The 19,806-nt window shown below is 35.0% G+C and overlaps 1 protein-coding gene across 4 annotated transcripts in view; it reads left to right on the plus strand.

Moving 5' to 3' along the window:
- The window catches only part of Npc1a (Niemann-Pick type C-1a), a 25,117-nt gene continuing 5,311 nt past the window's right edge, over window positions 1-19,806 (plus strand). For 2 of the 4 annotated variants that reach the window (XM_081994402.1, XM_081994419.1), the window contains exons 1-14: window positions 1-260; window positions 4,567-4,841; window positions 4,904-5,090; window positions 5,151-5,369; window positions 8,167-8,359; window positions 8,915-8,974; window positions 10,752-10,895; window positions 12,721-12,811; window positions 12,870-13,008; window positions 13,072-13,508; window positions 15,162-15,733; window positions 16,434-16,698; window positions 16,754-17,283; window positions 17,342-17,634. In XM_081994402.1, coding sequence (XP_081850528.1) covers window positions 192-260; window positions 4,567-4,841; window positions 4,904-5,090; window positions 5,151-5,369; window positions 8,167-8,359; window positions 8,915-8,974; window positions 10,752-10,895; window positions 12,721-12,811; window positions 12,870-13,008; window positions 13,072-13,508; window positions 15,162-15,733; window positions 16,434-16,698; window positions 16,754-17,283; window positions 17,342-17,634 — 3,474 coding nt within the window. In that variant the 5' untranslated portion in view covers window positions 1-191. The remainder of the gene's footprint in view (window positions 261-4,566; window positions 4,842-4,903; window positions 5,091-5,150; window positions 5,370-8,166; window positions 8,360-8,914; window positions 8,975-10,751; window positions 10,896-12,720; window positions 12,812-12,869; window positions 13,009-13,071; window positions 13,509-15,161; window positions 15,734-16,433; window positions 16,699-16,753; window positions 17,284-17,341; window positions 17,635-19,806) is intronic. The other 2 variants (XM_081994410.1, XM_081994427.1) reach the window with 2 other exon arrangements.

Below are 19,806 nucleotides of genomic sequence, written 5' to 3' on the forward strand. Positions count from 1 at the left end.
TGAGTCAGTCAGTGTGAGTGAGGAAGTTCGTGTGTTTAGACGTCGCAACTAAAAACAAAAATAATGAAGAACGTTTGGCAGTGCTGATATGCCGACGTAGTGAAAAACAAAGAACTTGTGATATTTATTTATTATTTTAGTTGTAAGACCAAACCCGGACGTTTTGCGCGGAGAATTTGCGATTTGTAACGATGAGGACTAGTACGGTGTCAAGGCTGCCTTTTTATGGTTTCCTCCTAGTTTTTATTTGTGTTAGTGAGGTAAGCGATAATACAAAGTGTTTTTGCCATTACACATAATCACGCTTAATGCTTGAATCTCCTATTTATTTACTCCTAAAAACATTTCAAATATTTTTTCTTTGGACTGCAAGTCAGGTCACCCTCACCCTGGGAGAGTATATTGTTGTCCTTTGTTATCTCATAAACCCCTAATGCTAATCTTAAAAGACAGGTATATCATCTCCAAAAACAAGCCCAAGCAATTTGATTGCAAGAGGATGTTTGGGTATTTCCTATTTATTTGACTGATGAAAATTTAAATATACCTACCTCTACAAACATAAAATGCCTGGCTGAAAGTAAAACTTTCTCTTTTAATTCAACAGTATGTGTTTGTGAATGTATAATAATACACTTTAGCAGAATCACTCTTATTGAATGCTTGGTTTCATTTCACATTTCATAAGGCAAATTTAGTTCAGTGAGAATGAGGACACATTCCTAACACTTTTGCCACAGAAATCCATAAAAATATCCAGAAATAAACCTTGCAAACAAGGTTAAACTTATTCTGTCTTTATAAAAAAGCAAGTAAAACAGTTTCAGAGTTTTAACTGTATTATTGTTTGATATTATTAATATAATGACTGAATTTTTCTTTAAGGTACCTAAATTTGGGGGTATTATAAAAAGTGAAAAATACAGTTTTAGTTTTTACACAGTAATTATAGAATTTTGGATTACTAAACAAATTTAATGCATGAAACATTTTGTAGTTAAGTTTGCTATAAAATTTAACATGCAGATCTGTTTATTTAAAGATTAGTCATCAATTAGTGTGAAAATAACTACCTATTTACTGAATGACAGGATTTCAATTAGGAAAATAAAGTTGATTAACTAACTCTTCATTGTTATTTCAAAATTTATTAGAACTGAGATATGATTTTAGAGACAAATTTTGGAGTCTGATGTGTTTATTGTACTTATTCTGACAGAAGGAAATAGTCTGTGTAACTACAGCTTAAAACTAAAGTTAAAGCATCCACCAAAATATGCCTTTAACCAGGTTTACAAGTGCAGCATTTGCATAAATTACAGTATTGTTTGTAGTTTGTCAAGAGAAAGCAGCTAGCTGAAAGCTGTTTTTTTTTGACCATGTGACATGTGCAAAGCACAACTTGCACAAAAACAAATAGATGGAAATAAATAAAAAAACTAGAAATCAGAAAGAGAAACAAATAATCTAACTAAAATTAATAGCATAATACTGTGTATATTGGAAATAAAGTCTTTGGGGACTTGTCGAGGGACTTGTTTATAAGAACCTCTAGTTTACCTTGGCAAAAAAACTCCTTGTTGTTAGTAGGTACATAGAGGAAGAATAAGAACATTGAAGATAACAAAAATTGTCCCTAAAAGCTTAAAGTTTGCATTGTTACTCTACTGGAAGCTCTAGCCTTGGCTCAAACAACCTATTTAATGTAAAATAATAGGCAAATAATTATTCTGATATCATTTATGTAATAATGTTTATATTTTGTAACAGTTGGTTAGTTTTAGATGAGGTTTTAGACAATTTCAGAAAATACTGTTTACAAATTTTTTGGGTAAGTGAGTAGAGCTCGGAATAGAGTGGAGTAAAAGGAATTGAACTTAGGTCCTCCTTAGGTATTTAGGAGGGTATTTACTGTATTTAACAGCTTATCACACTGTTTTGCCTTCAAAAGTGGTCAATTGGAACTGGTCAACTGGAATTGAAAATGCATTAAATTGATTGATCTTCTAACTATACTGGACAAATCCTGTCAATATCATATCTATAAAATATAATCTTGTATTACTTTTACTGTCTTAATCTCACATAATTATTTTTATTTTTCTTGGTAGGCTGTTTTAAAAATGGTGTTTTTCTAATTTCTATAATTAAATGTAGAAATAATCAAAACTGGAGCTATACTGTTTTGGTCCTCAACCTATATTTTTAATTATACATTAGTTGTTTTTGACTTATCTGTTTTGATTTTTGTGCAAAAAATCTATTTTTGCCACCCTAAAACTAGTAGGTGGATCAAGGAAAAATATTTTTTGTTTTGCAGGAATCACACACTCTAATAATTGGCAAAAATAGAACTGATTTGTTATTTTGTTAATTTTTTATCTTCCTTTTGTGTAATTGTACATGTGTGGGTTGGTACAATCAGTTACCTACATGTATTAACCAGGATTGTCTGCAATTATCCACTCTTGAAGGTCATTGAATGGGTTTGTAAAAGTTTACAATGACATGCATTTTTTAAGTAATCCTATTATTAATGGTAAAGTGGACTTTACCCAATAGCATACAGTTGGTTAAGTATATGAAAAAGACAGTTGACTACAAAAATCTGTCAATTTCTGTATAATTAATCTATGGGATTCTTGATTTCAAACTTTCAATTATCATTAGTTGGAATAATAGAAAATTTGTGATTTAAAAGTAAGTACTACCACTTGTAAGAAATTTTTGTTACCCTTCAGGATTTTCCCATCAAACTGTATCATCTTAGAATTGAAACCGGAAATGTGTATTATTTTAAGCTGGGCTATAAGATGATTCATCAAATGATTATAATTTGTATGGAATTCAATTTCATTTACATTGAAATCAATCAGGTGATGTTTATTATTAACCGAAATCTTTCTAGAAACTGATAACCAGGTTAATACCTATTTCAGTTCCTATAGTGATAAGAAAATTCCAGCTGATGTTACACAAACTTCAAATATAGACAATGAGTTCTCTAATTGTTTGAAATTTGTTAAAATCTCTGATAAAACAGTGGTTCCAAACATAAAAAGCGTCAAAGTCATTTCAGACGCCATTAATATAATTGAACCTGAATGAACCTCATTCTCAACCTAATATTAATTGGTGCTTATTTAAACTGATCAACCTTCATAAAAGGTTTAAGGTGTTGTGAGAACCAGCTGGAAAACTACTTCTACACTTAAAATAGTTGATGCAGCTTGAACGATTTAAATTGAGTAATTGATCTAGTCCAGATTTTGTTTTGTTAGGTAGTTACATGTTTAAAAAAAACAATTTATTTAGAGTGTAGTAAGAAGGTTTTTATGGTCTTGTATGAAATTAAGCTTAATTTTCTGTTTAATTATCCACTGATGTCAATAATTAAATTTAATATTCTCTGTCCATTTTCGTTGTTATTTGACGCAATTAGCCTCGACCCAACTGACCAATTTTAATGACACTATTAAAGAACTTTGTATTCCAAACAGTTGCTATTTCTGTGTTGACCAATATTTATTCAACTTAGTGTACTAACTAGTATTTCCTTTCTTTAGTCTATTTAGGGAATAGCTTTGCATAATTAACCACCCTACATTGGTTAGGTGGTTTTTTTCGATAAGAGCCATACCTACACTCTTATATAGCCAAGTTATTTTAGCTGGGTAGTCAAAGTGTTTAGACCAGTAAAAATATAAATAAATATACCCAAAGCTATTTGCGTACTGGCACATGTTGATAATTTGGCTGTTTACTAAGTTAATCAATATTGGTGGGATTACTAGGGTTGTAAAATGTGTACTTTACGTACATAAACGCGTTTCCAAGCGATTATCAGTAAAATCAAGCTGGTGTGTACCTTCAACTAAAGGTGAAAGCCATGAAACCTGATGAGTTAAGGGGAACAAATTAAAAGAAAAAACATTAGCAACCTTGGAGTCTAAACTTGAGGTTCTGCGTTAACCAGAAACATTAATTAGAAGGCTGACTGTATTTCCATTTTTAAGTGCGTTATTTTTGTCATTGTAAACATGGAAAAATCTCAGTTTGTATGTTGTATGTACAGGGTGTTTGCAAAATACAAGTACAAAATCCAACCTTGTATCTTTAAAAATAAGCGAGGTACCTACTTTGCAAGTGTCAAAAATGGGACACTTCGGTGGTTTAGTAATACATATAATTCCTTCGCAGGGCTAAAGCTAATTTTGTCATCAAATATCTCAGAAACAGGACATTTTTTATAGCACTTTTTGGATCACTGTGTAGCCTTGAGTGTGGGCAATCCACTGAACTAACAATATACAGTGTGTCCCATTTGAATTTCGTGACTTTTGGCTCTTTCAACGCAGTGATGTTACTTTTCTGGAAATTCCTTTACGGAGCTAAGGCCAAATTTTTCTTGGTTAATTGTTAGCCTAGTTTGTAGCAGTCCTCTTAAAGGTCCATTTTTATTTTTGTTTGGGTTATGCAACGTTGTCAACGTGTTTCTGTAATTTGTTTTGTATTTTTGGTAATCTTTCTATAAGCTTGTACTTACAATTAACTAACTGATTACAGGTTATCTCGGCCCAAGACAACACATCAACCAGCCGCACAGATCCTCCACAACCCACCGAAAATGGCCACTGTATATGGTACGGCCAGTGCCATAAGAGCGGTGGCAAAACACAGAATTGCGTGTATAACGGACCCCCTAAACCTCTGAATAAAACCGGAGCTGATCTGTTGAAGAAGTGGTGTCCTCACATGGACCCTTCTCAAGTATGTTGCGATGCTGTGCAGGTACAAACCATGGACCAGAGTATAGGATTGGCTGCCAATTTTTTGAAAAGGTTTGTTATTGTGTTTTTTCCATTTTGTTGGGTTGTTTAAGATAACTTTGAGTGAATTGCAGGTGTCCGAGTTGTATGGCCAATCTGGTCAGTACAATTTGCCAGATGACTTGTTCGCCTACACAGTCCACCTTCCTTGAAGTGAAAACGACCAAAGTAAACCCAGAAAATAATAGTACTTACATCACTGCCTTGGACTACTATATCACTCAAGATTTTATGGACAAAATTTACGACTCGTGTAAACAGGTAGGTACCACATACTTTCTGATTCACATACAATTAGGGCTTGATAAAATGTCTGTTCAGGTGTCTGTACCATCCACTGGACAATTAGCATTGGACTTAATGTGCGGGAATTGGGGTTCATTGCGTTGCAGTTCAAATCGCTGGTTCGAATATATGGGTAACACTGAGGGGAACCCGTTTGTGCCCTTCCAGATCAATTACATTAACTCTACATCAGCCAAAGTAGGAAATTATACTCCGTTGAGTATGCCAGTAACGCCTTGCAGCAAGCCATTAGACGTAAGTGCTGTATTTTTAAATAATTTTATATTTTACTATCTCCTTCATGCTAACCGTTGATATTAACCATTGCAAATTAAATCGGGATATTGATGATGTTGGATCTCGTTCAAATCTGACATGCTGTGTTTTTGGGTGAAAGCTTATTTGCCGGTTTTATTGCTGTTCTGGTCAATGCTATTATTTATAACCGCGCAATTATGACTAATGTTAAAATGATACCCAATTTAACGGAAATGCACTTGGATCAAAAACTATTTTTGGTGGCGCATTAAAAAAAACTGATATATAATTGACTAGTTTAATGGCCATTAAAGCATGTTTTTTTCCATACTGATCGCCTGTACGCGAAATTACAGGTAAATTACAGCATTATACTCTAATAAATATTTGTATGTCCATGAAGCTGAACTTTGGCGTTACTTACGTGACTTGTGATTTAATTGTAGGCTACAGCATTTGAGATTGAATGTTTACGTGACAGTTAATATGTTCACATGTGACATATTAAGAAACAAAGAATGATAGATTTGGAGCAGTTAAAATTGATTAAACAAATAAAAGAGTAGTAACTTACGTTACATTACAAGCTTAATCTATTTTTATACATGTTCCGCTATAAATGTCACCCTACCACAGTTTTAGGAAAATACGGCAACCCTGCCATAGTTTTACTCAGCAATTTTACCGGCAACACTGCAAATTACTTTTGTCGTTATATTATTTACAATACATATTACGAAGTTCAAGCTCACATTTAATTATTGTGTTTTCAAATGTCAATTAGGTTAGTGATTAATTTGGCTTTTATAAAATGTGTCATTTATTTTGATATAGTACATTTCATATTATCAAACAGCTTTTTACACTAAAGGAACACTTAAAAACTGGAAAAACCTAAGCTGGAAAAGAAATTAAAATGAAGTCATATTTAACAAAAGTTTCTTACTTCTCCACAACTTATTGAGCCTCCAAACAGTGAAAGAAGTTTCGGTGGCATATGAACCCATCATCAGTACTCAGGATCTAGAGTACTATCCCTTTAGGAAAAAGACAACCGCATTTATACTTCGTAAATCCCTATAAGTACACCAGACACCATCAGATCAGGTTTTTGTCTTGTTTTTTTCCAGTCTTCTTTAAACTTGCTCTACTAATTTTTACCCACTACATGCTCAAATCTTGTTTTTTTTTGCAAATATCAAAATTAGTTTTGTAGCCATCACCCTAAACATTATTCACGTTGCTTTGTCTAAAAATAAACCAAATACATATACTCGCCTACTGATGTGCCACATATCGTTCCTAATCTATTTTTTCTCGTAAAACTTTAACAAAACCAGATATTAGATTATTGGTTTTATTTTAGAAAGAGCTTGTATTGTGCCAGACTAAACTAGTGATTGTAAGCTTAGCAAAATTGATAAACACAAGCAGTGTAAAAAATAATCTCTAGAGATTGAGTGCGCTATCTTTACTGTAATGACTGTGCAGCATGGCCTGATACAGCAAAATTAGTAATGGCAATTCATAAGTTTGTATACAGATATGAAAGTGCAAGCCAGGGTATTGAATTCCTTGAAAAATAGGCCTAACGATTGTTCAAAGTTATCTCTTAAATATGGCGCACAATTACTGGAATATATTTTTCGTTGCTGTACTGGCCGGTTTTAGTTGAGTCTAATCGTACTCACTGAACAAATCAGCATGTTGATGGGATTTATCTTTGGTAAATTGAGTCATCGATGTGGAGCCAATTACAACTACAAACAATTAATCATCAAAGAATGCATAAATGAATTAGTCCAACTATTGCTGAACTTTTGATACCTCAGTTTATTGTCTGAGTTTACGTAGCACTTAAACGGATTCAGCGGTGTTAAGTTTGAAGTATTTACAAAAATATGTTTTGACATTTCTGTTACAAGTCTTGAAGGAGCATGTAAACAACAAATTAACAGAAAACGCCAAAGTCGAATGAGCTGGGCAACATAGTAGGTATAACCAATGCGAGACAGACTAAGCAAAGATATGAGATTATGAAAACCCAAGGAAAATCATTTTTTAATGCAAACCCATTAAAAATCACGAGAGATGGGCAAAAACCAGGACTGGGACTCCATGTGATATAAGTAGAGTAGAATTCTATTTATCGACTATATTCTAGGTGTCGGACATTCTATGCACAAACAGCTAGAAAGCCACAACATTGCGTGAATTTGGCACCTCTTAAAGATCTCCCATTCTCGCCATGTTTTGGCTTTCTAGCTGTTTGTGCATAGAATATCCGACACCTAGAATATAGTCGATAAATAGAATTCTACTCTACTGATATCACACGGAGTCCCAGTGCTGGGCACACTTTATCGATTGCTGCTACATGTCATATTTTCCAAAACAGTAAATCTGACCGCTTCAAAAGTGAAAGTCTGAGAAATAGCTAGATGTCAGAGGTTCGAGATTATTTAAGTCTGCGGAAAGAGAATAAAATGATCTTGAACTTATAGCTTCAATGTTTGGCTCTTGAAATATGAAAGCTGTTTCTACAATTAATTTTTATATGTGAAATTTTACCTCAATGCAATGCTGGTTTGCAACCCAGGATACACTTTACTTCCCATCCAAATTGCTTATAGCTGCGAAAAATTGATGTAAGAAAAAGTAAATGTAGCTGTATAATGAATAACGTTTTGATGGTGGCGACATCTGCAACTTAAGCGCACTTTCAGGCATTACAATTACATTTTGATCATATTTCAACTATTGGACATACAGTAATAGTGCTGTTATTTTTTAGGAAAATACCCCAGCTTGCAGTTGTGTGGATTGCGAAGCCAGCTGTCCGGTACCGCCGCCCCAACCCCCCAAACCGCAACCATTCCGAGTCATGGGTTTCGATGGCGTCGCCTTCATCATGACCATCGTTTTTATAATTGGTTCTGCCTTGTTCCTTTTAGCGGTCACCATGTGTCCAAACGGCCGGACTTTGGGTAAGTTGATCTATATTCTAGTGTTTAAAACAAACTTGGTGTGGGACTAATAATTACGAACGCACTGGATTTGTTGTTGTTTTGTGTGAAGTGTGTCGTATATATTGTCTAGTTGCGTGTGCCAGATTCTCTCCCATACATCCTGCTAGAATGCTGGCAGTGTGACCTTTAGTAGGTTTATGTTTTTGTTTTGTTAAAGGGCAAGGGTGTTGTGTTTCTTTTAAATTACGTCGCGTGCGATTCAGTCAAACTCATATTAATGGCATCATCATCCTATTATACTATAATATTACCACAAATTAAGTGATAAATTAGATTTTTAAAGTCAAATAATAAATACTTTTTTTGGGATTAATGTACTCTGAGCTGTCTTTTTAAAGTTAGAAAAAAGAAACGATTAATTAACCGAATGAAATGTAAACACACAACAAATTTAGATTTTTGTTGTATTTGTTTGAAAACCGAGTTTTTTCTCAAACAAACGTCATTGGAAAAACCTGGTTTTCTGCTTTATATTGTCCTTGAAATATGGGCCAATTCTTTGACATTCGACAGGCGTTCGGCGTGCTGATTTGCCTGAAATCGATGCGGACAATGAAGAAGACTTTAGTGCAGGTATGGTGACTGCCAAACTCGCTTTTGGCCTTGTGTTTGCGCTTTTTTGCTACGTTTGTCAAATCCGTAATTTATGACCGTTTAATGGTTGTGTCGTAGGCAAATATTGTTTTTTTTCCATTACTGGAAAAATTGTGGTGCGTACAGGACACTTTAACTGTCGTTATGTTGTACAAATATTTATTCAAAATTCTGTTTCAACCGAAATTGGCCATAAATCTGTATAATGTTTAAAACTAGTTACAGTGGGATTGCAACGTTTTACTTTATTGTAAACTTTATTGTGACATGTTAAATACGATATACACAATTTCCTGTCGTGATATGGAAAAGTGACGTTTCTCGGTCCTTAGTGTAACGCTATTGATGTTAGGTTTAAGATAAAACAATAATAATTATTAACTTACAGTGCCTAACTGCATACACTCGCTACTACTTCCGTTATAATCTTTGGGTACTCCAGACGATCTTATTGTGTTATTTATTAGGTCTGTTCGCATCGCGTCGCGAATCTCCAACTAATAATCAGAGAAATATGTCCAGCTATTGGCCATTTCCCTTAAAATGTCAATGTCACGTGAGCATTCAACCAATAAAAGCCAGCAATTTACGATTTTCAGTTGGAAACCAGTTTGAAATTGCCTCTACGAACAGACCTATTATTATCTCGAATTAACACGATCGGGTTGACAAACTTCAATGTTACTGACCCGTTTATATTGATCAATCGTTTTATTTGCCTTTAGTCTGGAATGCCCAAACAGGGAAGTAATCGCTTTTATTAACTTTACAGGTTTTGGTTTTATTTTTACTAATAATTTTACAAAATAGACCTAAAACTGGTCTTGAAGGAAAGCTGGGTGTTCTTCTGCATCAGACACAGTTCAGGAAAATCACTTTTTATGTTGGGGATTCTACATGAGGTGTCCTTAAAAGGGTCTCCCAGTCATTAAATTTTATAAAAGTTAGTCTCAAGATTTTTTTTCTGGAAAAACAAGCTTGATAATAATGTCTATGTTGCCAATATGTCACACTTGTTTACATCATTGATACTTTTTTCCGTGTAATGGTGACCGAATTTGGAATACAAAAAGCTAATTATCCATTGTTTCTGTTTGAACAAAAGTATTCGTCAGTCATGTCGCTATAAACGACCGTTTTCGGAGAAAACGTTTTCAAAGAAATAGTTAATGTTTAAGAATTTTTTTTGCTCGTTTATAGCTTATTTTTTACAACATTATGACTATTTTTTTAGAGAATAACCGGTCTCCTATTTTGAATCATGAAAATGTCATTAATCTAAGCTCAAAATTGACGGATCATTAAAGCTATGGTGTGTTTGAAAAGAATTGGTCACTAGTTTTCAAGGTGAGATTTGAGTGTGACAAATTAGATGCAAAATATCACAACCTAAACAAAACTTATCTAAGCAGATCTTAAACCCCACTTAGCGAGTGTCCTGGAAATGGACATTAGAGTTGTAATAATTATTCTTTGTTCATGAATTACTAAGATAAAATTATTCTGGAAGTCCTCGGACATAATGTAAAAAAATCTTTTGAGAGCGATTTTTTTAAAATTATTGAAACAAGTTACACAGCAACAGTTTAGACACATCCGCACCTGTATAGTGACCTGTCACTAAAACTAAACTAAATTGTTAAATAAATATTAATTTAATAAACAATAATTTCCTGGATTGTGTCTGTCTGGAACTATCATGGCGTCGGTGCCGTCAACTTTTATTTTACTCACCGGCGGGTGTCTTTTCTTGTAGTTGGTCTAGTTGGGCAAGGGTCGGAGGAGATGAGGGCGGCTGTCGGACGACGACTCGCCTCGGCCGAGTTTCACTCGTCACAAGTCGCTTTAGGAGATGCGAGCGCCGGCGAAGACAGTCCGTTACAGAGCAGTCACCGAACTAGTACGTGCACGTTTCAGTTCAGTTACTCTCCATTTTTGTCTTGGGACGATTTTTTGCTCCATTTTTAAATTTAGCAGAAAATCGCTCCTCTACTTTTGTACAAAAACCCATAAGGGCGGCGTTTTTGTCATGAATTTAGTCACTTTTAATTAGAGCGTGTGTATGGTGCATGAATGGTTAAAGTGGCAGTACGAGTTAAACTTAGTAAATGTTGCATGCACTCAGCATGACTAACCTTAAGTAGAATAGCATGCTTTTTGGTTTGGTCACTTTTTTGTTTTTAAAACACCCAATTTAATAAAACACAGGGTGACTCTGGAGGAGAGGAAAACAATGTAAGGTCAGAAAAATGCTGGATATTGACACTTTTCTTTCCTACCGAATCACTATGTATATTTTAGCAGTGTAAATATTTAGTTGGTCGTATTCAAGCAGAGCAATTTTGAATAATTCAAATTGTATATACATAAATGCTCCAAACGTAGCTATTTAGAATCACATTAAATCAAATTGACTTGTAAATGATACTAATAAGAGTATTTTGTATGGATATTATATTCAGGAGGAGAAGACATTTTCAGTACAAAACTACAATTGATTTATTTAGCTGTCAACGAATTTTAAAATCAGGAACTATTAATATATAATGTATCACTATTAATCTTATGTATTATACAAGGTTAAAGAACACAATTTTTAATCACTCACAGAAAACACAAAATAATAACTGTTTATATTAAGATACTAAACAGGTCAAATACTTAGATATGTATAAACACAAATAAATGCTATTGTTTTAAAAAAATAGGAAACGTTTAAGACACGACTTAAAATAAGATAGCACAGTGTTTTAGTCTTGGAGGTGTATACAGAATGAGTTTATTTCCATGTTTAGTGAATGGATCTCAAAAACTTAGTTACAAAGTCAGTTGGGGAAAGAATTGCAGTTTTAAAACACAACTTAAAACAGTTTTTTTCAAAAAAAGTGTATGTCAGCAAGGGTTCAAAGTGTTAATATTTCTATCAGGACAATTTTAAGGAACTTGAAAAACCTAATGCTGATATCAGTTTAAAGATGATCCAGTGACTTCTTTTTTGATTAATTCGAAAATCGACTCGGATCGACCAAAATGTTGAAAACCCGCTAAAAATAACGTTTTTCGACTACTGACTTTGAAAGTACCTCATGTACGCTTCCATTTCAAAGCAGAAAGTGGTTATTCGCCGCACGTGCACAGAAAGTGAATAATTTTCTGTCCTAGAGTGTTTTCGCTTTCTACTAACAATCTCACCAACTTTTTCGGCGTTTTCATAACAACGCTTGACATACCTGTTTGAAATAAAGCCGTTCCGTCAAAGTGATTTATCGGTGACAATGAGTTGGAGCTACGAAAATGATGTGAATTGTCCTTCTACTCCACCCCACAGCAGTCGTCGAAAAAATATCGTCTATATTTCGAGCCGAAAGTACTTTTGCCGCTTTTACATGATTGCAGCGTTCAGCTTCGCCTCAAGCTGCAATTTGCATGTGCAAGCGGCAAATATCTACTTTCCGCTCTTAATATAGAATATACTATTTTGAGAACTTGTACAAGTTGAAAGTGCGTTAAAGTTAACGACTGAGGGTCATACCTTTGTACACTCAATTAGCTGTAGTGAATGTAGATAAATTTCAATTTACACGTTGACCAAACCTAAACATTTTTGCAACCTTTCGAAAATTAGAGTAGTGAGAATGTAGACGCTGTAAAAGTGCTTCATTAGATGGACAGTCAAAAGCGCTTTCTGAGTTCCCGAGTTTAGTCTACATTAAAATATTTCCTAGGTGTTACGTCGGAACTTGATCATGAAATGGACACGCACTCCATAAATAAAATTCCTGGAGAATATGACACGCCATCGTCTTTTATCGAAAGGTATGATTACACCACTCTGAAGGTCTTTAATCATACTAATTTTTTTCTTAACTTATAGGTTAGGAGCAAACACCGACTCCTACTTGCAGAAATTCTTTGAAAGATGGGGCACCTTTTGCGCTGAACGGCCTTGGCTCATTTTGTTTTTGGGATCTTGTCTTGTAGTGACCCTAGGTCATGGCGTTAAATATTTAAGGGTGAGTTTTACAGCGTTTATACTTTTAGATAAAGTAGCTATACTTACCCGGAAATTTTACCAGGTTACAACTGACCCAGTGGAATTGTGGGCATCCCCCACATCTCGCAGCCGCGTAGAAAAGGAGTTCTTCGACTCGCACTTCAATCCCTTTTACCGTAACGAACAAATCATAATTAGGGCGCGTAACTTGTCCAGTATTGTCCATCCCACCTCGGTGGGTAACATCACCTTTGGACCGGCCTTTAACGACGCCTTCCTCAAAGAGGTGCTGAACCTCCAAGAGCATATCAAAGCTTTGGGGCACGGCACCGAGTACTCCCTTGATAAGATTTGTTATGCCCCGTTGAGGAACGAAGGGGACGAGACTACGTTGGACCAATGCGTCATTCAAAGCGTCTGGGGATATTTCCAGAACGATGTGGATTTGTTCGATGAAACTAGTACTGATCCTCTCGGATTTGAAACTAATTATTTGGACGCTATATTGAAGTGCACCTCGTAAGTATTATTTTAAGTTTACTATAGCAGGAAAGTTGTAGTTTGAAAAATTTGACAATGTATCAATAAACATGTTTAGACACATTTCCCTGAAGTAACAGTGACACAACCTAAATGGTTGGCCGTCAGGTGATTATCACATTAAATCCCTGATCAGATAAATTTGTTGTTTTTGTATTTCTTGAAACCACACTTTGTAATAATCAGGGCGTTATTGAATTTTTAAAATGCTTTGGCGCTATGTAATATAGAGAATAGGTTTGTTCTTTGTTTCACTCCATAGAAAATTTGAGTCAGTACTGCAAACCTCAGATGGTAATAATTTTTCATTTCATTCCGGTTTATTATGACGTTTATTTGACGTCTTTTTCAAACTAAGAAAAACCAGGAAATAATAATAGTAATAATCTCTTTATTTCGAATCACAAGAAACGTCTTGGACAGTACATATTTTCTACTTTATTTCAAATCACAAGAAAGTAAAATTTAACATGTGCCAAAAGGGTGTAACGTTTTTTGACAATCGGGCACAAAACTTTCTGTTGAAGTGGTCACGTGATCAACTGTTGAATGACGTCACATTCGTTTTGGCACATTAAAGCTGCATTCTCATAACAACGTCTTGCGTCTGACTTCACTTCCTATTGGTGGGAACAAAATTTAAACATGACAGCCCACCAGAATCTTAGGATTTTGAACTACTTGTACTGTAGTGACAAAATGATCACTTTTATTAATTTGATGATAATAGCTTTCAATGAGAACGCCGTAAAATCGACTTTTTGTCATCTTTGAATGTTGGTTCGACAAACAGAAACTAAGTGACGTCAGATGCAAAAACTTGTTATGAGAAAGCAGCTTGACAGTTGCCACTTACAAAGTTTATCTCCATCTTTGTTTAGCTCTAGAGCATTGTTTTTTAATAGTTTTCTCTTCTTAACATGGGATTCCTATCTCTAATTTTCAAATTTCTATATCTGTATATAAAATGAGAACAACCACAATTAAAAAGTGTATTAAAACGCAAACATTTAAACAAAAACACACAGTGAGAGATGATTCTGCAATTAAAAAATAATTATAAAATAAAACATGTTGAAATTGTCCTTGACATGAGTGTTCACTTCACGTACAGTTTAGCGGCCGTAAAATGCACTTTTACGGCCCTACGGCCGAAAAGAAATACAGGGAAAAAGTAAATTAACATTCACTATGTCACCGTCTACGCTTATTATTGCTTGCTGGTTACGATTTCTCTATGTGACCACTGTGTGCACCAATTACAGCAGTACACCCATCCATATCAGTACAGCAATCTTCGTCTCCCAATTTCATTTTTGCGTAAATGAAAAAATGGAAAATATTTCTGACAAGAGTCAGTTTATTATTTAACGTCACATCAGCAATGCATAACCAGCAAACTTAACGATAAACGTCACCGTGATTGCTAGACCCTTCTCATTTTATTTATCAAAAATTAAGAATTTCTAAATAAATATTCGAGGCCGTCTTACGGCCGAGGACAACAATCTTGAGGACGAAAAAATTATTTCACGGCCGAGGTGTACACAAAATTTTTTGTTCAAACGATAGTGTGAAGTGAGTACTTCACGTCCGTTTGAACAAAAAATTTATTTACGTACATTTTTATAGGAACCCCTACAATCCAGATTGTTTGGCCCCGTATGGTGGACCCGTCGATCCGGCGATCGCCTTTGGAGGTTTCCTAAAACCGGGAGAGAACCTCGCCAAAACTCCTCACTACGAAGACGCTACCGCTGTAATTTTGACCTTCCTAGTCAACAACTACCATAACAAATCCAAAGTGGTGCCCGCGATGGAATGGGAAAAACTATTCGTGGAATTTATGAAAAACTACACGTCGAGCAACGCGTCCGAGTTCCTGGACATTGCCTTTACCAGCGAGAGATCGGTGGAAGACGAATTGGACCGAGAGTCGCAAGGAGACGTGATCACCATCTTGATTTCCTACCTTATTATGTTCGCGTACATTGCAGTATCGTTAGGACAAGTCAATAGTTGCTCCAGGTTGATGATTGACAGTAAAATCACTTTAGGATTGGGTGGTGTTACGATAGTGTTGGCTTCGGTGGTGTGTTCAGTGGGGTTGTTTGCGTTTGCAGGCACTCCCGCCACACTGATTATCATTGAGGTTATACCGTTTTTGGTACTCGCAGTTGGTGTGGATAATATCTTTATTTTGGGTAAGTTTCTTGTATTGTTTATAGTATTACTTATTTTGTTTTGCTTATAGAGTGCCAAAAAATACCTACTTTTTAAGCTGGGTTTATACAGCGCACAATGCATAACATTGCACAAGAAATCACAAGTGTTTCTTTTTGGTGTTTATACAGTTGCACAACATATAATTTTTAACCAATGAAAAGAGTTTATGACAACACGTGATAAATGTCATTGCAATGTGAAATGTTATTTTTCTGTCACTTGCCATTTGTCAATCATGTCAAGCACAGATAAGGACGATAAGACAAAAAAGGTGTGCTTGCTGTTGTAAAGTTGGATAAGGGGAAAAAAACATTTTTAATAACAACAATATATTAGAATTCTCCATATCATCCATCTGCAATTGTTGTAATAAATTCTTGATGTAAAGAGAAAGTAATTAGCTCTAGATCATTTTTACCACTAAACTCTGTTTTTTCCGTAGACACTTCAACTGTTTTTATTGCACTAAATGACCAAAAAATCACAAATACAAAATCAACAACAAATCACAATTCTTGAACAATCCAAATCCACAATTCATAAACAAAACAATAACACAATATAATTCTATGTTATGCATTAAGTTATGCATTGTGCGCTGTATAAACCCAGCTTTAGTGTTTACAATACAATCTGTAACCAACTGTTGGGTTTTCTAAATTCTAATCATGATTTCAGTTCAAACACATCAGCGTGACATGCGCAAACCCGGCGAAACAAACGCGCAACACATCGGACGCACTCTCGGCCAAGTGGGACCTAGCATGTTACTAACTAGCGTGTCCGAGAGCTCTTGTTTCTTCCTAGGGAGTTTGTCGGACATGCCGGCAGTGAGGGCGTTTGCCCTGTACGCCGGTATGGCCCTTCTGATCGATTTTCTGCTACAAATTACTTGCTTCATCAGTTTACTAGCTTTGGACACGATCAGACAGAATTCGAATCGGTAAGAACACGGAAACGCCTGCATTTCAGTTGTTTAATTTAGGGTGTTTGATTAGGTTCGACATATTTTGTTGCCTGAAAGGATCAAAGAAAAACGAGCCCGACGCGTTGACTGGTCAAGAAGGGATTTTGTTTACATTCTTCAAGTCTATTTACGTGCCTTTTCTAATGAAAAAACCTACAAGGTGCCTTGTTATGATAGTGTTTTTCGGTTGGTTGTGTTCCTCGGTCGCTGTAGTGCCGAGAATTGAAATCGGTCTGGACCAAGATCTGTCCATGCCCGAAGACTCGTTTGTTTTGAAGTACTTCCAGTTCTTGAAAAGCTACTTAAGCATCGGGCCGCCAATGTATTTCGTCGTTAAAGACGGACTGAACTATTCAAACTATCAGGACCAAAACTTGATATGCGGAGGACAGTATTGTGATCTGGATTCCTTAAGCACACAAGTGTATCTGGCTAGTAAGACTCCCGAAACTTCGTACGTGGCCAAACCAAGTAGTAGTTGGCTGGACGATTATTTTGATTGGTCGGCAATCACTTCGTGCTGCAAAGTTAAAAATGGAAGTTTCTGTCCTCACACTGACTGTAAGTTAGCTACGCAGGAAAATAACGCTTGGGTCATATCGATGATTGATTGTTTCAGATTCCTGCAACCAGTGCAACATAACGTTTGATTCCAAGACGCACCGGCCTACGGCGAAAGACTTTGACCGGTACGTGTCATTTTTCCTGCAGGACAATCCGGACGATTCGTGCGCCAAAGGTGGACACGCCGCCTACGCTCAGGGCGTGAACTATCGGACAAATCAGACGAGTCACTTATCTAACGTGGGGGCTAGTTACTTTATGTCTTACCATACCATACTGAAAACGTCGGAAGACTACTACGAAGGCATGCGCGCAGCCAGAGTTTTGTCAGCCAACTTGAGTAAAACGGTAAGAATTAAGGGTTAAGAACCTGTATAAATAGCACTATTAATTAATATGCTTTCAACTCCTTAAGGATTAAGAATTAACAATAAAGAATAGCATACTGTTCTCGCGGCCTGAGTTTACCCGTGCGTCATCCCCCTGTGATTTAGAAGTAGACATGCATTATTGACTTCATCCTTGTCTATTGTTCACTTTCAGAAAGGGTAAATATCTAAGTGAATGTCTTCCAAAAAAAAACATTTACTGATTAGCGCTTCTATTTCAGTCATTGTCAGTTTGACAACCATCGAAATTTATTTGATTTGTTTACTATTAATTCTTTTCCGTTTCTTTGTGTTGTTAATCATTTATAAAGTTTTCTATTTACCACACCACCACAGTTCTTTTAAGAGCTATTGTTTCTACGCTTTTAACATTCTGTAAGTACTTTCATAATATTATTATTAATATTTTTATTTTTTTTATGTCGGCTGTCACGATCTAACCAAAATTGGCACAATTACTAACCTGTTTTGAAAAAAAAGTGGGAGTGTCTATTATAGTTTTTATTTAACCATTTGGTTTTTCCTAAATTCGGAATTACTTACTATTACAGTATTTTTTTAGAAACTGCCTGGAAAAATTCTCCTCAGACAAGCCCAGCAGTTAACTCTTAACCTTTGTGAATATTTTGAGTACCTTTAGAAGCTTTATCATCTGTTCAGGAAGAAAATAAGAAATTTTAAGACCTTACATATTCTTACTGATGTATTTTTTTTGATACTAGAAGGTTGTAGCTGCTTTGAAAATTTCCCGCAAAACTGTTTATTCGATTCGGAAAAAACAAGCAAGTAATCTTATGATTTTCTCACCTAGAAAACGTAAATCGAGATGTTATCGACGGGCCAAGACCACTGATTTATCTGAAAGCATTAAAATGGATGTTCGAAATACATTATATGATATGTACAGGGTGAGTCAACGATAGAGTAAAGTTGATTATTTCACTTGTGTCGAAATTTAGAACAAAATATCGCTTACAAAAGTTTTAGAGAATGTTCAGGTACATAGTTTAAAATTATTTCTGAGTATACCCGGTGGTCCAATAAAGCGTGGCAAGTATAACTACTTTTTTTTTAATGGAACACCTTGTATATTTATACATATTTGGGTTCTCTATGTTATCATAAACATTTTTTATATAACATGTCCTATGCTTATCTCTAACCGTTTTTGACATATTAATTTTTGAATATAGCAAATTTAAGACTTTGTAGGGCTATAGCTCTCAAACGGATCAAGTCAGAACAAAACGGATTGCATGTTCCTATCTCAACTTTTCATGCCCTATCTAACCGCGGTATTTTTAAATTTGACAGCTGTAATTTTTTTTACTCTTAAGATTTTTTGACAACTGTCAAATTTAAAAAATACCAAGGTTAGATAGGGCATGAAAAGTTAAGATAGGAACATGCAATCCTTTTTGTTCTGACTCGATCCGTTTGAGAGCTATAGCCCTACAAAGTCTTAAATTTGTTATTTTCAAAAAATAATATGTCAAAAACGGTTAGAGATAAGCATAGGACACGTTATATAAAAAATGTTTATGATAACATAGAGAATCCAAATATCTATAAATATACAGGGTGTTCCATTAAAAAAAAGTAGTTATACTTGCCACGCTTTATTGGACCACCGGGTATACTCAGAAATAATTTTAAACTATGCACCTGAACATTCTCTAAAACTTTTGTAAGCGATATTTTGTCCTAAATTTCGACACAAGTGAAATAATCAACTTTACTCTATCGTTGACTCACCCTGTACAACGATAGTATGTTAATAATAGTAAAATATATCTACTTTTGTAAGAAACATCTATTTATTAACATTTCATTGTTTCCAAAGACTGAGATTTTTGGGTTGCATTATAGATTTTTCCTAAAAATTTCTTGAAACATATTAATAATAAAGTCATAGAAAAATAAAATAAGCGTCTAAAATGTTTTCCAGCGAGTTTAAAATAAAATAAGTGGATTGCAACCTGAAAATGAGATATGAGATACTACAGCATCACTCAGAATGTCTTATTGAATTTTTAATTTGTTGTATTTATTTTAGAGAAACATTTAACCATCCAGAACCTAAATCAAGAGCTTAAAGTTAAAGAAATACTACATATCTCTGGGAATTTTG

This window comes from Ips typographus, linkage group LG1 (genome assembly GCF_016097725.1).
Source record: "Ips typographus isolate SLU linkage group LG1, UJ_Ityp_2.0, whole genome shotgun sequence".
NCBI lineage: Eukaryota > Metazoa > Arthropoda > Insecta > Coleoptera > Curculionidae > Ips > Ips typographus.